This window comes from Leucopleurus acutus (assembly GCF_964270905.1).
Source record: "Leucopleurus acutus genome assembly, chromosome: 6".
NCBI classification, from domain to species: Eukaryota; Metazoa; Chordata; class Mammalia; order Artiodactyla; family Delphinidae; genus Leucopleurus; species Leucopleurus acutus.
This window is the reverse complement of record NC_139149.1, coordinates 53,314,839-53,337,030: the sequence shown is the minus strand read 5'-3', so window position 1 is coordinate 53,337,030 and position 22,192 is coordinate 53,314,839. Positions and strand designations below refer to the sequence as shown.

At 34.4% G+C, this 22,192-nt stretch overlaps 1 protein-coding gene across 4 annotated transcripts in view; it reads left to right on the top strand.

The window, feature by feature from the left end:
• The window catches only part of SCN9A (sodium voltage-gated channel alpha subunit 9), a gene marked incomplete at both ends in the record, with an annotated part of 83,186 nt that overhangs the window by 44,752 nt on the left and 16,242 nt on the right, over positions 1 to 22,192 (top strand). For all 4 annotated transcript variants that reach the window (XM_082841361.1, XM_082841359.1, XM_082841360.1 and 1 more), the window contains 4 exons: positions 6,280 to 6,400; positions 15,877 to 16,031; positions 17,552 to 17,725; positions 20,402 to 20,524. In XM_082841361.1, the coding sequence (XP_082697487.1) occupies positions 6,280 to 6,400; positions 15,877 to 16,031; positions 17,552 to 17,725; positions 20,402 to 20,524 (573 nt within the window). The remainder of the gene's footprint in view (positions 1 to 6,279; positions 6,401 to 15,876; positions 16,032 to 17,551; positions 17,726 to 20,401; positions 20,525 to 22,192) is intronic.

The window sequence follows — 22,192 nt, the reverse complement described above, 5'->3', positions numbered from 1 at the left end:
AAATTTCCTTCCCCTAGAACCTAAGTAAAGATGTACACATATACAATAGAATCTATATATGTACAGCTAAAACACAATTTTTGAGAAAACTGTTTCTAGAAATATATATGTGTGTGTATGTGTGTGTGTGCTTAATTCCTAAATTATTATTACTTTTTTTTTTTTTTTTTTTTACCAAACTACTGTTAGAAAACTTGAGGTACATATTAAGGAGTGGTTGTTCTCCAGATAAACAAAAATTCAGTTGCAAAAAATTGACTTGAAATACAATACTTTTCTTTGTCAGAAGCTACCTACATAAAGGTTAGGAAAAATATATTTTATCTGTGCCAAATTTTATTTTACATTGTGTTTGCAGTATTAGAAGCCTCGGTATTTAAAAACTATTGGCCAATTGGAATTGTTGCAATTGGAATTTCTTTCCTTGTCCTTCCTCATTATGGGTAGTTTTAGGGAATACCATTAATCACTCAGATGTACAGGTAGTTTGTTTTTTGTCATTTCCTTTTTTATTATAAATAATATTTAGTGACCTTGAGTCATAGAGTCTATGCTTTTACCTCACATTTTCCTGTCATGTTTGCTTGTGTTCCAATCCGTATTTACCTACTTGGAGTTTCCTAGCAGGCCTCAAAAGTAGAACTGTTTAAGTGTTCGTTCCTAAAGTTTTTAAGGTATTTCTTCTGATTTGGCCCACTGTATTCCAGCTTTTTAAATAACTATCCTCTGCAAATAGCAGTTCTGTGTTAGTGCACAAAGCCTTTGAATAACGGGGGTTGCTTTACCTTTCAAGACCTTACTGGTGAATGCCATTTGCCTTTCCATTAGAAAGAAGAAGATGATACTGTAGGATCTGGCTGAGAAATCTATAGCCGGTCAGATCTTATATGGCCCAACTTTGCTGCATTTGTTTGTTTGTTTTCATACGCAAGCTCTTGATCTTGATCTTTCAGCCCCGTAAATTGTCCTGTTATTGAATAGAAAGTACCCTAGCTAGAAGATTCTGGGAAAACTAGGAACTTTCAGTAAACTATTTGCTTTATTTTGAATTTCGCTGGTGGTGACTGCGATTTGACCTCATTATTTCTCCATCAACTAATACTATAAACCATCTGACCCTGTGATGGAGTTGTTAAGTAGATTTCCTGCTGAATGAACAACTATTCCCAAAAAGCCTACACAGCTTCTCTAGTAGCGATAAACAAAACACTAGGAAAGGAAAAACTCCATTTTCTTGCCCTTTATATGAAAAAGTGCTGGAGTTTTAGTTGCCCATAATGTGAGAAAAGAATTTACTGTAACTAGTAAATAAACTATTTTCTGCTAATTTAAATGGAAGTGAAATGAAAATCTAGATCACAGAGAGGAAAAAATATTTAATTTTCCATTGATGAAGTGTATCTGGAGTACTTTTTAACTTTGGTCATTGCCTTTTTTTTTTTTAACATCTTTATTGGAGTATAATTGCTTTACAATGTTGTGTTAGTTGCTGCTGTATAACAAAGTGAATCAGCTGTATGTATACATGTATCCCCATATCCCCTCCCTCTTGCGTCTCCCTCCCACCCCTCTAGGTGGTCACAAAGCACCGAGCTGATCTCCCTGTGCTATGCGGCTGCTTCCCACTAGCTATTTTACATTTGGTAGTATATATAGGTCCATGCCACTCTTTCACTTTGTCCCAGATTACCCTTACCCCTCCCCGTGTCCTCAAGTCCATTCTCTATGTCTGCGTCTTTATTCCTGTCCTGCCCCTAGGTTCTTCTTAACCACTTTTTTTTTTTTTTAGATTCCATATATATGTGTTAGCATATGGTATTTGCCTTTTAAAAATAATTTTGAGAGAAAGCAGAATTCCAGAGAGACTGGAAAAGGATTTGAGGGACTTTGAGGGGCCCAGAAGCTAAATCATGTAAAGAAACTAAATATCATTACTCTCAAAATTAAAAAAAAAAAAACCCACAAATGGTAATACCATAGGTAATCTTTAGTTTTAAAAGGCTGAAAGGGGTAGTGTTTGCATTTCTTCAGAAGGCAAAAAAGGAGCCTAACAATTGCAAGGGAGAGGAAAGCATATTTTGGCTTTAAAATTCAAGTTATCCCATAATAGAATGGTAAACTTGGAAAAACAAGCATAGTAGCTATCTGTGGAATTCCTCTGTAAATGTTCTTTGATCCTGTATTCTAAACTTTACCATTTCACTCCTCATTATAAATTCAGAGCCCTCATTGTAGATATCAATTGTAAAATTAGGCTATAAAATTAAAAGATGGGTGATATTGATTTGAATCTAATAGAAGTCTTTCTTGTTTATTGACATACAGTGGAGCTTAGTGTATCACTAATGTCTCCCATAATTTTTCTGCCCTTATATGCCCATCCTTTCCTTTTGATTTGCTTCTTTCAATCTTGCTGTGCTTTGGGTTTTTTTGTTTGGACGTTCAGGTGAAATAACTATTCTAGACTCTGCTACTCAAAGAATACCTTTCTTGTGTTGTGTGAAGCAAACAGCCTTATAGCATGTACTTTAAACATGACATCTTTCGGATGTTTTCAACACCAACCATCCTCTTTGAATAAGGCTTTTGTTGAGTTCTGTGTTTTCTACAGTGCTGCTATATGTTGATAGTGTTTTTGATTTTGAGTGCCAGATTGTCATGTTATTTGACAATCCTACTTCATACCTCTCGAAATAAATGACCAACTAGCATTAACCACCATCCTATACTAGCGTCAAATGGGCTTACAATGAGATCGCCTATTTCAGGAAATGACAGTAACAAATTTGTAAGTGACCAGCCTAGGGCAGTTTTTCATATGACATCTATATTTAACAGAGTTTCTAACTATATGCCGTGTTGTAGAAAACACACCTTCAAGACAAAAGGATATCCATGAAGAATAGTTAAGCTTTAATTTGATCATATTTTCAATAGTGAAATAGCTACATAAGTTTATAATCAAGAGTAGGATGTTTCAAAACTACTTCAGTGTTTTATGGATGCTCATTGAAGAATATAGAAACACATGTCAAAAAGTACGTATATATAGTATAGTAATTACCTAAAGGAAATAGAATCAGGGCGAGAGTGGAGGGGACTTGTATTTTTCATCACATGCTATTGTACATTTGAAATTTTTGAATCAAGTGTATAGGTTTTATTTAAAGGAAAGAAAGAAAAAAATTAGAAAGTACCTACAGTCAATACCATATTATTTAATAAAAAGTCAGGAATGCTAACTACAGCATATTTCCTATTCTATACTATACTAGTGAGTCTACCTTTATGGTCCTATTTTTACACTTATTTCTATTTATATGTAGACCACGACAGATTAAGAATTATCTTTGTTGACAAGCAAAGAAGTAATAAACAGAAAGTATATTACACATTTTACTAAAAATAAAATCAATGTGAAATTTTAAAATGACCTATTTATAAAACCAGAAGGGAACTTTTTCATACTGAAGTATTTATTTCACTGCTCTTAGTATAGTATAACTATTCTTCCATTTCCAAAATCACAAGAAAACTAAATAGTAAATGAGTATACAGAAATGAAAATAATCATATAATTAATTATATAAAATGATACAAATGATTGACTTAATCTTCACTGTATACTAAATAAGAATAAAAGAAGATTCAGTAGTTAAATCTAGCAATGCCTACTATGAGATTTAAAAGAATTTACCTTCAAGAGAAGACCTTTGTAATAGATGTTAGCCTTTCTATTTAAAAATGTCCTTTTTGGACCCTGTTAAAGAAACTTCTGCTTTAGTAGGTATGAAGTTTAAAAGCTGAATAGATTAAAACTAAACTGTCTATATTGCTAGGACATGCCCATAAATATTTAACATTATATACAGTACTGAAATAGCTACTTGTGAATACTTAATGCATTCCCAGGAAAACATTGAATTCCTAAAAACATTCTAAACATTGAATTTGGCTTGTGATACAAATTATAGTTCATATTAAATATTTTGATAATTTCTGTTCCAATGAGGAATAATTTTGAATAACTGTCATTTATGATGTAAGATCCGAGCCAAACTCCGAATTTAATTGACAAAATATTGCCATAAAAGTTATGGGGGGGAAAGCCTTCAATGGCAAGAATACACGTCATAAAATCATCTTAATTTTTACTTATAAATTAACTTGGTATAAGTCTGCTTTGTTAATGCTCTTTTAAAGAGTGAGAAAACCAAATGTTGAGGTTGAAGATGCTTTCATTAATTTAACATACATCAGGGTTCTGCAGATTTGAAACATTTTATTTAAAAGTTGTTACAAGGTGAGAGAAAAATCATTATAACTACATCCTAGTTGTCAGCATTTTGGCTAATAGCAGGGAGGAGCTTTGTGTTCTATCAGCTATTTCACCCACTGCTTTTCCTCAAGGTCTAAGCCAATAACTTCTTTTCAGCATGGAAATGTTTGGTCTCATCTCCACAGAATCATAGTGCCTTGTCCTTTAATTCCCTAGTGACAGTTCACTTGCAACTGAAAGGTCAGGAATTGAAGACATCAAATAATTGTAGTCTTTTAGATATGGTACTTAAAATGGGTTTTTGTGGTAATTGGCACAATAGGACATATTAATAATTATAAGTTTCCCCATTGTTTCCTGGAGTAATAATATTTTAAAACCTTAAGTCTTACAGGATATTGTCTTACAATTAATTTTTATTTGTTTTTTTAAGTAATTTTAGATTAATTCAATCAGTTTAACCTGCTTCTTAAGTGAAATTTCATATTGATACTGTTAATAATGTAATATTTTAAAACTCTTCGACTATGTGGGAATAATACTTCTATGCCAATGTAGATTAGAAGTAGTAATTTAATAGAGTGTTCATAATTCTTTACCTCAGTTATACAAACTACTTTGCTTACATCATTCCTTATGTTCAATTCTTATCAATGCCTTTTTTACTGATATTGAATACTGTGTAATAATAATAGTACTGAGAATTTAATGTGTTACCCATAAAGTATACTTTTAGCTTCCAAAGTCATTCTCTAAAAGTTAATATTTTAGTTTGGGCCTATGATCTTAATGCAAATCAATAGATTGAAGAACCAATTTAAATGAAATAAGTATTTCCTCATTTTTAGCACTTACATTTGTTTGAATTATTCTTAAAAAAACAAGTAAAGCTGTAATCTTATTAAGAGAAGTACATGCTATAATAACTAGTAGTTTTCAATATTCACATGTCGTTTAGCAAATGAGAATGAAAATTGAACTCTTCCATTGATGTGCTGCTCTACCCCTTATAAAATAATATTAGGAAAATTTGACACAGTTTTGCTACAATTGCTGTATGTATTTTATCTAAAACTTTCTGTGTATGTGTATGTGTGTAAACATCATGTTTGATCACAAAGTTCTGGGTGGGGAAAATTTGTGTTATGATCAGTTTTATGATCATAATGACAATGAGTTCATTCCTCTCATGTGTTGGTCTGCCATGTTCAATTTCATGGAGTCTTTGTTTCAGAGTTTGCATGTGGTGCTCACTTTAGTAGCCACTATCTCTTGACATTATAAATAATATTTATGATCTCTTCTACTGTATCCTGAAATTCTATCACTGAAATAGGTGGTATTGGATAAGATAATTACTATGATCTTTGACATTTTGATTCCAATACAGTATTTGACTTTTTTTGTTTTGATGAAAGGCCTTCTATCTATATCATCCTGATACATATTCTCAAATCCAAGCGTTAATAGAAAAAAATATGTTTGGATTTCATTTTACACTGATTTTATTCTTTTTAAAAAGTTTAAGTACCAACAAGCTTTTTCTGCCAGTTGTCAGAGCTGACCTTTCAGTTATCAGGTGTTGGCAATTTGGCACTTGTATATTATTTCTATCAGGGTCTTGGTTTTTCTAAAATAGTAATTATTGGTGTATACAAATTTATATTAAACATAAAACAAAATAAAAATGTGGCCAATACTTTGCAGATGTTATAGTTTACATAAAAATATTACCTTAAGACTAATTCTGTCCATAACTTGTTAGCATACGAAAAATAAGGAAATGTATTTTTCACAGGATGTGTAGATAGAAAGATCAAGCACAGATGCATTGTAAGGTGACCTGACCTCAATGTATGTTTATATGTTTTTATGGCCATCATACTGTTAATCTCTTTTCATAACACTTTGCATGACTCTGATTATCAAATATGGTTTTAATGCAAGATTTGAATGAACCCTAAATGAACTCTCTGGTGGGGTGGTGAATTTCTTTTTAGAGGCTGAACGGATCGAGTTCCTCTGAGTGCAGCACAGTTGATAACCCTGTGCCAGGAGAAGGAGAGGAAGCAGAGACTGAGCCTGTAAATTCAGATGAGCCAGAGGCCTGTTTTACAGATGGTAAGAGAAAAATTGAGACCTCAGTTAGCAGCCATTTATTAGTGTTTTGGCTTTGGTCTTAAAACCTAATACTTACTGGGGGTTGATGAGTAAAAAGTCAGAAGACTCTATTCCATGCTGATTCAGTCATGGCTCTGTGACTAAGGGCAAGTTGCTGGAGCTTTCTAAGCTTCAGTTTCCACACTTATGATATGCTACTAACAGTAATTTATGACGGTGACGCTGTTATACTATATAGCACGCTACTTACTGAAAGATGTTCATATTCTCCTTTAGGTCCTTAATTCATGTTCTCAGCTCCATGGAACCAGTAAACAAATTAATGGGGTAGATGGAACTGTTGTCCTTTTCATCAAAAGCTGGAGCTACTCAATCAGGAAACCATTTGAGACAGTTGACCATAGTCTGTCTCACACTTCTTCCTTCCCTTGGTTTCAGAGGCCACACTCTACTTTTGTTCTTCTTTTACATCACTGAGAATTCTGAGTTTCTTCCCCTGTTTCTTTTAGTGACTATTTTTTATGCACAAACCTTAAATAATGACGTTTCCCCACATTTTGATGCTTGGTTATCTACTTTATTTATTCTCTAGCCCTAAGCGGTTTCATCCACGTCTGTGGTGTAAGCAACCATTTCTGTATTGTTGCTCTTAAATTTTTATCTTTACCCCTGACTTCATTCAAGTTCCAGATCTGCCTACAGCTCCCCATTGCTCATCTCCATCTATTGTCTTTAAACAACAGTTGAATAAGTTCAAAACAAACTTCAGTGGGGTTTCCACATGTAATCTACAGCTTCTTCCCGTCTCTATCACATTTAGTGACGTCATGATCTATCTTGCCTCTCAAGCTAGACTTTAAGTCAGTCCTAACCTCTCCCTTTCTAGCCACAGGTTGATCACAAAACACACAAGTTGATCAGAAACTCTGGAGATAGGGTCCGAGTCCTTCAGGGGATTCTGATGCACACTAAAATTTGAGAACCGTTGGTAGGATAAAACCTGAAGTCCTTAACTTGGCATGTAAGTCCCTTTACATTTGGCCTCAGTGTCTTATTTTATAACAGTGCCTCTTTTCATTCCTTTTCACTTTCTATCTTACTGAACGTCTTACTACTCCTGGAATTTTTCAGGGATTTTATTCAAAGCAGTAACTTTGAACTTGACTTGGGAAAGTATGCAGTTTTCTAAGCAAGTATTGTGTCATCTAAGTAAAAACGCAAACCTTTTTTGGTAGGGTTGCAATGTAATATGATAATTTATTATACAAGCTTTGGAGCATGATAAATATGAGTTCTAATTGGCCTACTGCTAACTCTCTATGAGACCTTGAGCACATTTTAATCTTGTACCTCAGACGCCTTATCTGTAAAATGGGTACATTTTACATCCATATCATAGGGATGTTGAGAGATTAAATGAGATAGCATTAATAAATTAATTAGCACAGTACTGTCTTTCATCTCCTTCTAGTTTCCTTATTGTTTTTAAAGTATTTTGTTAACAGTCTTATCTAGAAGCAATGGTAGCCTTGATGCTAATGGCTCGCAATCTACTCATGGGCTTAAACTCTCAGCATTTGTGGTTTTTTGTAGAAATCACTGACTCACTTTCATTCTTCAAGATTTTCTCAACCAGTCTCCTATAACACTCATGCAGTAAACAAAATGACCGGCAAATAAAGATATCTGCAAACTACAATGGATGCATGAATTCTCTTTAAATAAAAGCCAAATATCATTTTTTGTGTGTGTGAGAAGCAAAAAAGTGTGACACCCAATTAATAGAAATTTGTGTTAGCTCAAATTAGTACCATAAGCAAAACACATGGAGTTTTCTTTAGAAGTGTTCATGTTAAAGGCATTTAAGAGTATCATCATGTATTTCAGCATCACGATAAAATTAAATTGACTAGTACCATGTAAACTTAAATTTGTACGGATGCTACCAAGATTTCTTCCACACATTTTATGAATGACCCTGACTTAAAATTCTAGGATAACCAGAAAGAAGTTGGGCTTATCAAACAAATTATAGCTCTATATCATAAAAGGGCTTTAGAAAACCTTAAACCCTCTGCAGAAAGTATTAATGCTAAGCTATTTCAGACTGTAGGTGCTATCTTACTGAGATCAAACTTTACAAAAGTTATTTTAATCCCATAAAACACCAATGAGAATACTTATATAATGACTTGGAGATTATTCATAACTTCTAATTTGAGTCTAGTATATAAGAGATATTATAGAAACACATTTTCAGTGAATTGTGGTCTTGACCACTGAAAATTTACTGAGAACCAAAGTTTCAGTTGTACAAGATGAATGCATTCTGGAAATCTAATGGACAACAATATGAGTATAGTTAACAATACCTTGTTGTGTACTTGAGATTTGCTGAGGGTAGATCTTCAAAGTTCTCAACACACCCAAAGAGAAGAAATTGGTAACTACGTGAGGTGTTGGCAATTTAATTAACTTGATCGTGGTGATTATTTCACAGTATAAACCTATATCAAATCATCAAGTTGTACACCTTAAATATATACAATTTCTAATTGTCAATTATACCTCAGTAAAGCTGGAAGAAATGGGCAAAATAGGAGAAGAATAGGCAAAATCAATCTACAAAGATAGAAGTCAGACTAGTGGTTACCTTTAGCGGGTACAGATTGGGAAAGGGCATGAGGGTGATTTCTGGGTGCTTGGAAATGTTATATCATGACTTACATGGCTGTTAACATGAGAATATCAATCTGTATACTTAAAATATGTGTACTATACTGTATGTATGTTCTCAATGTAAATAAACAGATAAATATATTTTTTTAAATGACAAGAAAATATACTGGCAAACACACATCTCTGAGTCATATCACTTTGAGCAGCTGTGCTCCACTCGAGACTTTATACTCACCGGACCTGCTGGGCTAAGAGGCTCAGCCTGATAAATTAAACAGGGCAACCAATTTTCTGAGCCCTTCAACCCTTTATCCACTTAATCATTCTTTTATCCAATCAACGAATAATCGTTTAATACCTTCTGTCTGCCAGGCCCAGACCTGAGCACTAGACAGAGATAGAGCAGGGAAAACAAAACAATGTTTCTTACCCAAATAAATAGATAAATATTTAGTGGGTCCGATAAGTGATACATGCTGTGGAGAAGTAAAGTGAAAATGGGAATACTAAGACTGAGGTGTAGAAGCCTACTCTCATAGAAACAGAGTGGTCAGAGAAGGCCTTTCTAAAAAGATAACATTGGACCATGCAAATATATGAAGGAAGAGTATTTTAAGCAGAGTAATGAAGGCACATGCCCTGAAGTGGCGATATGCACATTTGAAAACAAAATCAAGAGGCCGGTATGAGTAGAACAGATTGAGAGGTGGAAAGGGTGGTAGAAGTTGAGGTTAGAGACACAGTAGAGGCCAGATCTCAAGAGCACTGAAAAACATAAGAATCTCATTTAGAAGTCTCACAAAATGCCATCTTGAGAGCAGATAGGTGGATAGCAAGGGCAGAAGCTGGGAAACCTCTTCGATGTCCCTGCGGTAATCCAGGTGAGAGATGATGGGAGCATAGACTACTGTGGGAGTATTGGGGATGGTGAGAGTGTGAGATTCTGAGTATATTTTCAAGTTAAAGCTGAAGGGATTTGCTGGTGGATTCGATGTTGGGTGTTAAAGCTTTCTTCTCTTTAGAAGAGTCAAAGATGACACCAAGCTTGGGGCCTCAAGAAACTGGAAATAGATGGTTTCCACATGAAGAGTTCAAAATGAGTGGGCTTGACAGGATGGAAAATTGGGAACTTGTTTACTCATAGTGGAAATGACCCTTACCAAGTCGTGATTGGTTGAGAAGTGTTGCGCTAGAACCAGTGCCAATTTACAGTAGCATTTGGCCTCTAGAGGTTTTTGTTACCTGAAAGGCAGGAGAAAAATCAAAGGAAGTGGGAGAGTTAAATCAGAATAGTTGTGTTTCAGTGAAGACGAACGCTAAAATGATTCTGTTGTTCATAGCCTCACATCCATTGATCCTTTTTAACTTCATAACTATCACTTTATTCATTCGCATCTTGTTCCTCTTCACCTTTTTCTCCTCCCTCTTATTCTGTGTTTTTCCTTAGTTCTGTTTCATTAGCTTTGTCATTCAAGACTTCAGGTACCTTCCCCAGATCTGGTTACTGTTCTTCACTATCCTTAATTCTATATGTCTTTGCAATTCTATATAATTATGAACATGACATGACTCTGATTCTGCTTGGTTTTATATTATACTCCTTTTGGATTATACAGTTAGTAACTCACAAAATCAAGATTAGGGTGTGAGAAGGATACACTCTTTTCCTTAAAATAATGTATTTTCTATTAATTTAGTAGGAAGAGCTAACTCAACTTTCCCCCAAAATGTTCTGAGTTCCACTTCCTATATAATAAATAATAACTAATTCTAAGTTTAGTAACACAATAACCAACTCCTTTGTGCCTATTTTTGTCTTTTTTTGGAAAGAAAATGTGGACAAAAAGCTTGTTTTAAAGGATTTAGAAGTTTTTAAAGAGTGTTTAAAAAAAGACATGTTTTCCTAATAAATTTTTATATTAATTATACTGATCATGCTGTTATATTTTTATTAATGGCTAAACTTAGAAGGGGCCTGTGGTTTCTTTTTTATTTGAAAGCATTAGTTTAACATGATGAAACACAATAGAGATTTTATTTAATGGATCACAAGAGCAAATTAATGAAACCACCCAAAAGAAATAGCATTTACCCATGGGGACCTATTAAAATGTTTGAGACATTCTGTGCTGTATTTACATTTAATTAATAGTTCTTTTAAAAAAGAAGGTGTGATATAACGTTGCTAACCAGCTAGGTTGGAAATCTCTTGGGATATGCCTTTGCATAAAAGCTAGACAGGCAGTGGTCCTATTCTCCTGCTCAAAATAAGAGAGAAACTCTTTGAGGTGTGATAAATCCTGAGGACAATACTTATGAACCTTCATCTCAGATAAAAAGTTTACTTACTTTTCTAATTAGAGTATATAGTGCCTTTTCCTGCCTCAATCATAAGAATAATATTTCTCTTCCACCTTAAGACCTACAAAAAGAAATCCCAAATAGTAAAATCTTCTTAACCAAAGAGATAACTTTCTCCTCTGGTAATTATACTTGATGCAGATAGATTCTGTTCTGCACAAGATCTTTGTTTTTAAAATAAATTCTAAAGTCTCAAGCATTAAGTTAATAAAAAAAAATTCCATCTTAAATTTTTCCACTCTATCTGGTGTTCTCTTTTGCCCTGAAAAAGATGATCTGGTGTCAATTTTTGACCTTACCTTTTACTATTTTTTCATATCATTTTATAAAATATTCTTTCTTTACTAAATGCATTTGAGATATAAAGTAATTGTTTTAGATACAATGAAGATAAATTCTTTCGGATCTGAGGTCATGTGAACTGTAATTAACATTGGATAAATGAAGCCATGTGTATATTTTCCTTTCACCCTGTTGTTGTTGTGTTTTTTTTTTTTTCTGTTTCATCCAAATTTTGTGTAAATTCTAGAATTCACAAAGACATAACCCTTCAGATCATGACTAATGCTTAGATTATTTTAGAACTCTTTTTGGGGGGGTTATGTCTTTTAAGTCAACTATCCCAGCATGTGAATCTATGTAGAGGATTGTAGTAAGTACTGTGAGCAGAAAGAAAGGGCATAACAGGCACAGTTCAGCCTTCTGGGAACTTAGAAGTTTCCAGAGAGAAAGGACAAGAACACATAAAATTGTTAGCAAAAATGTCAGACTTGAGAGAAAAACATAACTTGCTACATTTCTATAAAACTGGAAATTAAAGTACTAGGAGATACCTCGTATTAAGGATCAATGAATTAATTTCGCTACAGAATCGTAAAAGAAGCCATAACAAGACATTGTCCAAAAAATGTATTTCATCAAGAGAATTCTACCTTTGTTGTTTCAGGACAGACAGCTTATGATTATATGAAGTTATTACTTGATAGGCTCAATACTTTTAATGAAATATATTGTTTCATAGACAAGTAAATTATTTTTAGAGTGCCTAACTTGCAAACTTCTAAAACAAGTCTCTAAAAAGTGCTGTTCATTCTTGCTTTCCCACCTTCTACATTCCCTCCAAACGAGGTTTCTGATCTAAAATTTTTAAGAGAAGAATTCACTGTAGTTCCTCTTTTTAAATTCTTCCTTTTTTTAAGTAATTTGATTGTTTATTTTTTAATCAACTTTAATTTTTTTTTTTTAATTTCAATCATTCTCTCTCTGAGCCTCTCTTGGTCATAGCTGTGTTCACCAGTCCTTCATGAAACTCTTCCCTGACTTTTCTTTTATTGCAGCCTCTTGTACATTTTCCCCACCCCAACTTTGTCACCTCCTTTAGGGTTTTCTCATCTTCCACCTTTCCCAGTGGTGGACAGGTAAATGTTTAACAACCAGTTCTCCAGGAAAAAGAAGGTATGCATACATCCATCAGTTTACCATATATTTTACTGATATAAAGGATATGTGGTACACAATTTACAGGCAGTAATATAATCAACATCCTTCATTGAACATTCATATAGCTAATTGGTTCCCACAGAATGCTTTTGTTGAATTTTGCCAAAATTTTGTATTTATAAACAACAGTGGTTGCAACTGATGAACAAGTATAGTTTTAACCTGAAGGTTGGTTGGTATTTTCATTTACGTTAATCAGTAAGGTGAGAGTGAAACAAAAAGGCTGTGTGTCAAAACTTGACCCATTCATCAATGATGTGAACAAATATTTGCTGAATCAGATAGTAGAATTCGAATAATGAAAGAATATTTCCTCAATTTTTTGTGCTATTCACAGTGTAATGGCTACCAATATGGCATACTTTTTGCTTTATTAACATTTTCTCCATCACTTTCTTAATTCTACTCTAGAAAATCAACAAGCCTGGATTTATAGCATTTGATGACTTTTGTAAAGATTCCCACCATGGCTGATCTCAAACTACTGGTGTGCCTTTGCTGCATGTAGAGTTGGGAAGAGATACATAGTAGCCCAACAGTATAACATATTCTACCAACCAGATAGAATGCTTAAATATATTCAAGAACATAGATAATAGTAAAATGTAGAGTAATATATTTTTAGTATTTATTACCTTTTTAAAGTAAGTTATACTTTTAAGTTTATACAATTTAATTTTTGATAACAGCTGCATTTAACAACAGGCTAGCAAAATTTCCTGGCAATTTAACAATAAGTTGACAAGAACCAGTATGAGTTGGCTCCAGCATACCACTGAATTCTGTCTCTTAATATTGCTGTCCCAGAATGTTCCAGACTTGACCCTTTTCTCTCCTCATCCTAAATACTTTTTTGTGTGTGACCTCAACAACTGTCCTGATCTCAGCTGACACACATGTGCTAATGATTCCTACACATTCTTTTCCAGCCCAGACTTTTCCCCTGAGCTTCAGATTCACACCTCCAAATATCTACAGGATGTCTGTATTTAGAGGTTTCACTGGCATCTCAAACTCATTACCACCCCAAGCAGCTCCTGTTCCTGTGGTCTTCATTTCATTACTGATATCCACCCAGTTGTCTGGGCTTCTCCCTTCTTCTTACATCCCATATCCAGTCAGTCAGCAAATGTGTTGATTATACCGGCCAAATATGTCTTGACTCTGTTATTGCTCTAGTTCCTAACCAGAGCTGCCCAAATCTATCCTTCTTGTTGGGGATACTGAACCAGACCCTAAATGGTTTTCTAGCACTGGGTCTTTCTTTGCTCCCCACCCCTTCTTCTTCTCTTCCAACTTATCCTCCACAGTTGCTGGAGACATCTATTTATTTTATTATTATTATTTTTTTTTATAAATTTATTTTATTTTTTAATTTAACTTTATTTTTTTAAAATTATTTTTGGCTGCGTTGGGTCTTCGTTGCTATGCACAGGCTTTCTCTAGTTGCAGCGAGCGGGGGCTACTCTTTGTTGCCGTGTGCGTGGGCTTCTCATTGCAGTGGCTTCTCTTGTTGCGGAGAATGGGCTCTACGTGTGTGGGCTTCAGTAGTTGTGGCGTGTGGACTCAGTAGTTGTGGTTCACAGGTTCTAGAGTGCAGGCTCAGTACTTGCGGCACACAGGCTTAATTGCTCTGCAGCATGTGGGATCTTCCCGGACCAGGGCTCAAACCCGTGTCCCCTGCATTGGCAGGCGGATTCTTAACCACTGTGCCACCAGGGAAGCCCGAGACATCTATTTAAATTACAATCTTCCTATGTAATTTTCTGCTTACAACCCTTCACTTACTCCTCGTTAGGATTTAGGATATAGCCAAACTCCTTAAGGTGGGAGAAAATGCTTTCCATAGTCTGACCAGTTTCTCTTCCTTATCTCTCATCCATGCCTTTTCTGTACACTTTGCTTTCATCAAAATTCTGAACTACTTGTAAGTCCTGTACACGGCACATTTTGCTGCCTCTTGGCCTGGAATTCCACTCCACTCTTTTTGGCTACTACTTTGATTCAGTTCAGGTCCCACCTCTTCTAGAAAACCTCCTCTGACCTCACTTTCTCAACAAATAAGCCAGGTTAGGTGAATTTCTTCCAAGCTATCAAACATAACCCCAGCCTATCTGTCATTTTAGTTGCATTATCCAGTTATAGTCATTTATTTCTATATCTAGCCGCCTAACCAAAAAACAGTAATAGATATCTTGAGGAGAAGAAACTATGTACACAGCTGAGTAAAAAGGTTAATCAATAAATGTTTGATGGGGATATGAATGAATTAAGCTAAACAACTTTAAATAAAATATTCTTCAGTTTTTTATGGCAGTGTGTTTTACATCTGGGATTCCAGAGTCAGATTTGTTTTTAACTTATAGTACTTGAAACAGTTTCTACTGTTTCTTGTAATCAAGATCTGTTTCTTTTGAACTGAATTATAAGACCTTCTACTAATTTTTAAAGTATTACATAGAATGCTGTTTCGCAAAGGGTTTTTTATAGAGGAGTTGAAGCAGCACCAGACTGTAGACTAAATTCATATCAAGAAGGCCATGAAGTACATTTTTGTCTTGAGATTTTCATTCGTTAACCAATAGTTATTTACTGCTCATTGTGTATTAGGATTACATTAGGGCTGCAATCATAAAAAGAACAATATGTGGTTTAAACACTGTAGAGGAGATTGATGAGAAAGTAGGGAAGAACAGAAAACACGAATACATCCCAAGTTAGAAATTACTGATACAAGTATTAAGAAAACACCAAGGAGCGTTAAGAGATGAGAAAAGGCAGCATCCAAGTTGAAACTATTTGAAGCTTCAGGTGTAAGCGTTAGAAATTATTTGGTTGAGGAACTATCGTAGGGAGCACTTTGCATTAAATAATGTATGTTAAGTATTTTATGTATTATGAATATCCAGATTTTACATGCCTGTCTTTCTTGCCAGGTTGTGTGCAGAGGCTCCCATGCTGCCAAGTTAACACAGAATCAGGGAAAGGAAAAATCTGGTGGAACATCAGGAAGACCTGCTATAGGATAGTTGAGCACAGTTGGTTTGAAAGCTTCATTGTCCTCATGATCTTGCTTAGCAGTGGTGCTCTGGTAAGTGATCTGACATCTAAGGCTTAGATCAATTAAGTCATTATTTTTAATAGATGAGTTGAAGTTAAAAATATCATGGCAAATGGTTTTACTTAAAAATTAATCCCTCTGATCAGTCCTAAGGACAAAATTTTAGTTAGCTCAGTAAATATTTACTCCATGCCTGGCATTATTCTTGCTGCCCTGAATGCAAAGTTGGATAAGATCCAGGTACTTTTCTCAAGGAGCTCAGAGAGCATTAGGGAAGTGAGAGGCACAAGTGATACAGAATTGGGATGTGTTTGTAAGTGAAGTATATGCATGATTAAGCTCTGGAGCAGCAAGTGTTGTCTGCTTGGGATTTCAGAACAGTAGATGTTCCTCCAGAACTCGGAGAAGGGAAGCAGAAGAGTCCTGAGGGCTGCACTTCAGTTCTTGCCTTTCAGTTCCATTGTCTTTCAGAACCTCTGCTAGCTGCTAGAACCTTCTCTCAGCATCTTCATGGATCTGTCCATTCTCTCTATTCCAACTTCTCTGTTTTCTTCAATACTGAGGATTACATTTCTCCAAAAGTACTAAGGATCATTTTTAAAGTATTGATATAAGAACTTGGAATAAGAAGAATAAGAATGGCACAAGCCCATGACTATGAACAGGTAGTCCAGTGTTACCACGAAGGATACAGGTCCTTTTGCTTTCATTTTCTCCAACAAAGTGAATATTGTTTAAACTTGAAAGAGAAAAATCTAATACTTTAGACCTGTTTAGGTCAACAGTCATTTTCAGTGGCTTCAGTGAGATCAGTTCTTTAAGTCCATTCAAATTATTTCCCACGGGCCTTGTGGCTATGACCACAGTACCATCGTCTATCACTTACTAAAATTTCTTGGAAAGTGTTAAAAGATGTCACATTGATGGAATAAGTATAACAGTGATTTGTAGAGCTGAAACTTTTAATGAATGTTAAAGTATTGGTGCAAAATTCAAAGGAAGAAACCATCGTCTGTGTTCTATAGCCCTATTAAGCTACTGCATTCATTCATTTAGCAAACCTTTCCTGCTGTGTTCTTGACACAGTGCTAGGCACTGGGAATGTACAAACACATAAGAGCTGAAGGAGAGGGCTTAAATCCTACTTCTGTGTCAAAGTAGAGTGCAGGGTTAGAGAGATTTATAAAAGGGGCTGACCCTGGAATCATGTCTTAAATTACTAGGACTTACCTAATTTGAAGGAAAGTAAAAGGGGAGTCAGATGAGTGGAAATCCCTGAATGTGTCAGAGATCATGATTCTTTTAGGGGACTATAAATAATTTCATTCTTTTGTACTCTCTTTCTCTTGACCTCTGGTGATCAGCCCCCTGCACTGGTGCAAAGGCTAGAACTAAGTGTTACACAGTAACTGTAAACCAGAAGAAAGACAGCTGGCCTGTAATAGTATTATATTTCAGTGTTCTCTTTATCAGAATTTCATTTCCTGTTTTTGTCATGAATCATAAGCTTTAAGTTGTACCAAATTTAAATCTGAATATTATTTTCACAGGCTTTTGAAGATATATATATTGAAAAGAAAAAGACCATTAAGATTATCCTGGAGTATGCTGACAAGATATTCACTTACATCTTTATTCTGGAAATGCTTCTAAAATGGATAGCATATGGTTATAAAACCTATTTCACCAATGCCTGGTGTTGGCTGGATTTCTTAATTGTCGATGTAGGTACTTTTGAGTAAATTTTAAAAGGGGATTTATTCTTACAAATAAGTGTTCTCAAAAACCTTCACTAATGTTAAATATTATCATATTTAGATAGGTGATATGCACAAAAATTTTTTTCCAAGGCAGGCATAGCTATATGTTATATCTCCTATGTTCTCTCAGACTTCTTCTATGAGATATTTAATTTTTGATACTGTATGTTAATGATTTCATGTTTGATTATTTTTTGATTCACCTTTTTCTCATATAAGTTACATAGTTAATGCCTAGAAAAATGAATGGTTAGATGAACACTTTTATAATACAATAGTTTTAAAGAAAGGTTAACCAAAATAAGAAATAATAGAAGGAATGTAGGTTATTTCTTTTCTCTTAACCTGTAAATATGATTGCATCTTTTAAAAATTATAAAATATATGAGATTCAGAAACTTTTAAAACTATTGTCAGTGTTCTTTTCATCTCAGATTAAAAAAAACATTTACAAGTAGAGTTGAATTTATTTTTAGTTAAGAAAGAGATATGGCTATTTAATAATGAAATTTTTTTGTATTTGAAAATCTGAAGTAGTGCTTCTCAATATTTAGGGGTATGTAATATGCAGAATTCAGGGAAGTTATATAGCTTCAATTTGAAATATTTAACATTTTGAAAAAACTAACTAAATAAATTATATATATGTGTGTGTTTGTGTGTATGTGTATATATATATATATATATATACACACACACATAATGCATATAATTATATATATATAATGTTTTCATAATGCAACAGAGAGAGCAAAACTCCACTCAACTGTCTTGCTGATAGAGGTGCAAATCTAGGCATGTGGATTTGGGGGAGGAGCTGAGATTTTTTTTATTTCTCAAAAATTGAGAAATTTATCCAGCACAGTTGCTCTCACAGTGTGATCCCTGAACCAACAGCATTGGCACATGTGGGTGGGAACTTGTTATAGATACTCAGGTCCAACTCAAGTGCTACTAAATCAGAAACTCTGGTGTTGGGACGCAGAAAATTCTTGTAATAAGATCTCCAGATGATTCTGGTACATATTCAGGTTTCAGAACCTGATTTGATATTCTTTTGATTTGATATTCAGAGGATGGATTTGTTTGATTTCTGCAAGCTTCCTGATTAGTTGAAACTTATTTGATTGAGCATTATTCATCAGTAGGGGCATATATCATGCACATACACATGTATACATAAATAGATAAATATATGCATATACATATGTTCTCAGTTACAGACTACATATATTCAATATAATAACACTCATTTAACAATGATTTGGAGATCAGGTTAACCATTTCCTTAGGGGTTATTCAAATTATCATAGACATTTTAAACCTTTATTTTTTTCTGATTAAAAAGGAACATTTATTATTCTGATTAAAAAAATACACATTTTTTAAAGCATACTTAAGTGGGAAATAATGGACCTGAATGACTGGGTGAATTTAAGAGTGATACTGAGGATTAGTTAGTAATTCTGAATACATAGCATGAGGACCTAAAAACAAAGAATTATGTTACATTTAGTGAGACATTTAGAAGTAACTGTATGAGAGCAAAACACTTCAACACATCCTGATTCAAAAATCAGTTCACTGTGTTTCTGATAGCAGCAGTAGTGAACTTGCAAGCAATAAATTTTTCTACTTCTTCAATAGTTAAACATAAGGAACTTGACTCTCCTGTTGCTCCTGATCTTTCCTGGGAAACTTCAATCTTTCAGTCATTACTTAATTCCAATGAACTGCATTGCGGACATTGTTCTTAGGCATTGCCTCCTGCTGCACGCAGTGTGAAACAATGGATATTTTAAATGGAACTTATTCAAAGACTGAATACATTTACCGATCCAGATCTTGGGTCATTGAAGAGCTCATTGGTCCTTACCAAAACATGTATTGATTTTACTTCTGTCCATGTTCTTTCTTCAGAGATAACTTACGATAAGAACACAAATTTCTGTTGGATACTGGATGGTGATTGTGGAGGGTCCGTCTAATATGACAAAGTTTTTGTGTGTCTATGTTGTTTATGAAGCCAGTGAGATCACCTGCTTGTGTGCTCTCTTCAGTACAATTGAGATTTTCTCCCACTAATTATTGATAGGAAGATCTTTGGTGCCAATTCTGAGAAACTGTAGGTCAGAATAATCTTCTGGGGAATTTGCCTCATCTCAAAGTCATAAGTCTTCAGAGTGCTTTTGAAAAAGGTCTATACTGGGACTTAGATTTGGTTGAGTGATTGCCACACTCTTTTAACTTAGCTTCAGAATCACACACTTTGTTATGCCCTGGGCTTTATTCCAATTGAAATTTTGATAGTTGCTTTACTTAAATGTTCAGGATTAATAAGCAAGTACAAAACCATTGACTACAGAAGTGTGAAAAGCATGTGTGATTTTTTTATTCAGATATAAGAAATGACTTACTTTCCTTCTATAATTTCATCTTATTTAGGTTAACTTTCCTTTAAATCTATTTCCTTTAAAAAGCATCTATCTTATCCAATTTTTAGACAATAAGTAGATAACTTTATGTATAAAATCATATTGTTCTTGTTGAACTGCTCTTAGTGATCTTTGAAATTGACTTTTTCTCTTCATGCTTTATTATTTCATTGAAATGATTAATGAAATTTTTCTTCTTTTTTAGGTTTCTTTGGTTACTTTGGTCGCAAACACTCTTGGCTACTCAGACCTTGGCCCCATTAAATCCCTTCGGACACTTAGAGCCTTAAGACCTCTGAGAGCTTTATCTAGATTTGAAGGAATGAGGGTAAGAAAATACTAAACTTCTAATATAATATTCATGTTTCCTAATGGAGTGTAAGATATGAAAAAATGGGTATGTAGGAATTATGGACTGTTTATATTTACACACATGTGCATATATATACGTATATATGGGCTGTTTATGTATATAAGTGTGTATACATGTGCATATAGATGCAGTATTTCAATGCCTATTGTTTAACAAAGACTAAATCAAATACAGTAATGCCTCTATATTATATTGTGAGGCAGTGATTCAAATAAGTGACTTTTCCCTTCCTAAATGACAATCTTTCCTATGCTAGGAAACTCAGGTGAAGGGGACACTCTTAGTCCTGACAGTCTCTCTCATATACAAATCACGAAGGACTTGCCTTTATCAGGTGCTCAAACAATTTTTTAAGGAACTACCCTGGGTGTGGGGCATAAGAAAAGTCAGAGAAGTGAAGTAGCATCAGGCATCACTTTTAATTTCATTCTTTAAATACATGGCTCAGTGAAAGTGGAAATAGCTCCAGATTATATTTGAGAAAACTAAAGCTCTGATTTTACTTAATTTGCAGTAGGCAGCATAGTACCTGAAAAGAGATTCATTTTGCAGAAACAAACAAGGTGAGATAAATAATGACTACCAGCAACTTAGCTTTAGGGCTGTATTAAACCAGCAACTTCTTCATAAAATCCATGCTTTATTTTCTCTAATGAGTCTATATCCTCATTTGTTGCTTCTCTCCTTGAATTTCTTCTTCTCCAGATATATTCCTGCTTTCTCATTCCTCCGTTCTCTTGGCCAGGAATGTTTCTCCCTGCCCTATCTCAATCCTAACTCATCAATATAGTAAATACCTACTCATCTTTTAAGCCTCAGTTTAAATGTGCCTTGTCTGTCCACCACCAGGTATAATTGAGCATCCTTCCTATATGTTCAGACACATAACATCCTCATTATATTGCATCGTACTTATTTATTTATCCGACTGCCTCTCTAACTGTAGTCTCTGAACAATTTGCTTACTGCATCTCTTAAATGTGGTCAGCATCATCTGAAAACTTACTAGAAATGCAAATTCCCAGGTTCCACCCCAGATATACTGAGTAATAAACTCTGGAATGGGGCTCAGAAATCTGAAGCCTCAGGTGAATGAATGTCAGATGTGTTTTAGTCTAGCAGATCTTCATTACATTATGACTGTAACCTAATTATGACTGTAACCTCTGCTTGTTAGTGTATCCAGTGTATGTTGGCCCCCATGTAAATATATGAAAGATCATGATTATGCAAAGATTTTTTTTCATAAGTAAAAGTCAAGTACTTTTGGTCATGTAAGAATTGAAATTACAAGTTTCATTTTATACAGAACGGTAGTATTGGAGTTGACATTAATTTTTCTTTTTGAGCATTAGTAGAATGTTGCGATCTATTCAGAACTTATGACTGATCCCTGGACTCAAGCAGAGCGTGTACTACATTCTCATGATGAAGTAATATACTTTCCCCATCAAGATATTAATACATCCCTCAGTGATTAAGCCACTCCATTATTTTACCCTGTTTGCTCTCTGTTGTTTATCTAATATACAGGTGAATTGGATGCAGGAGAATGTTTTAATATATTTGGAGGGACAAGTATGTCTACTTAGTTACGTTTATTAGCCATGCGAAACAGGGATG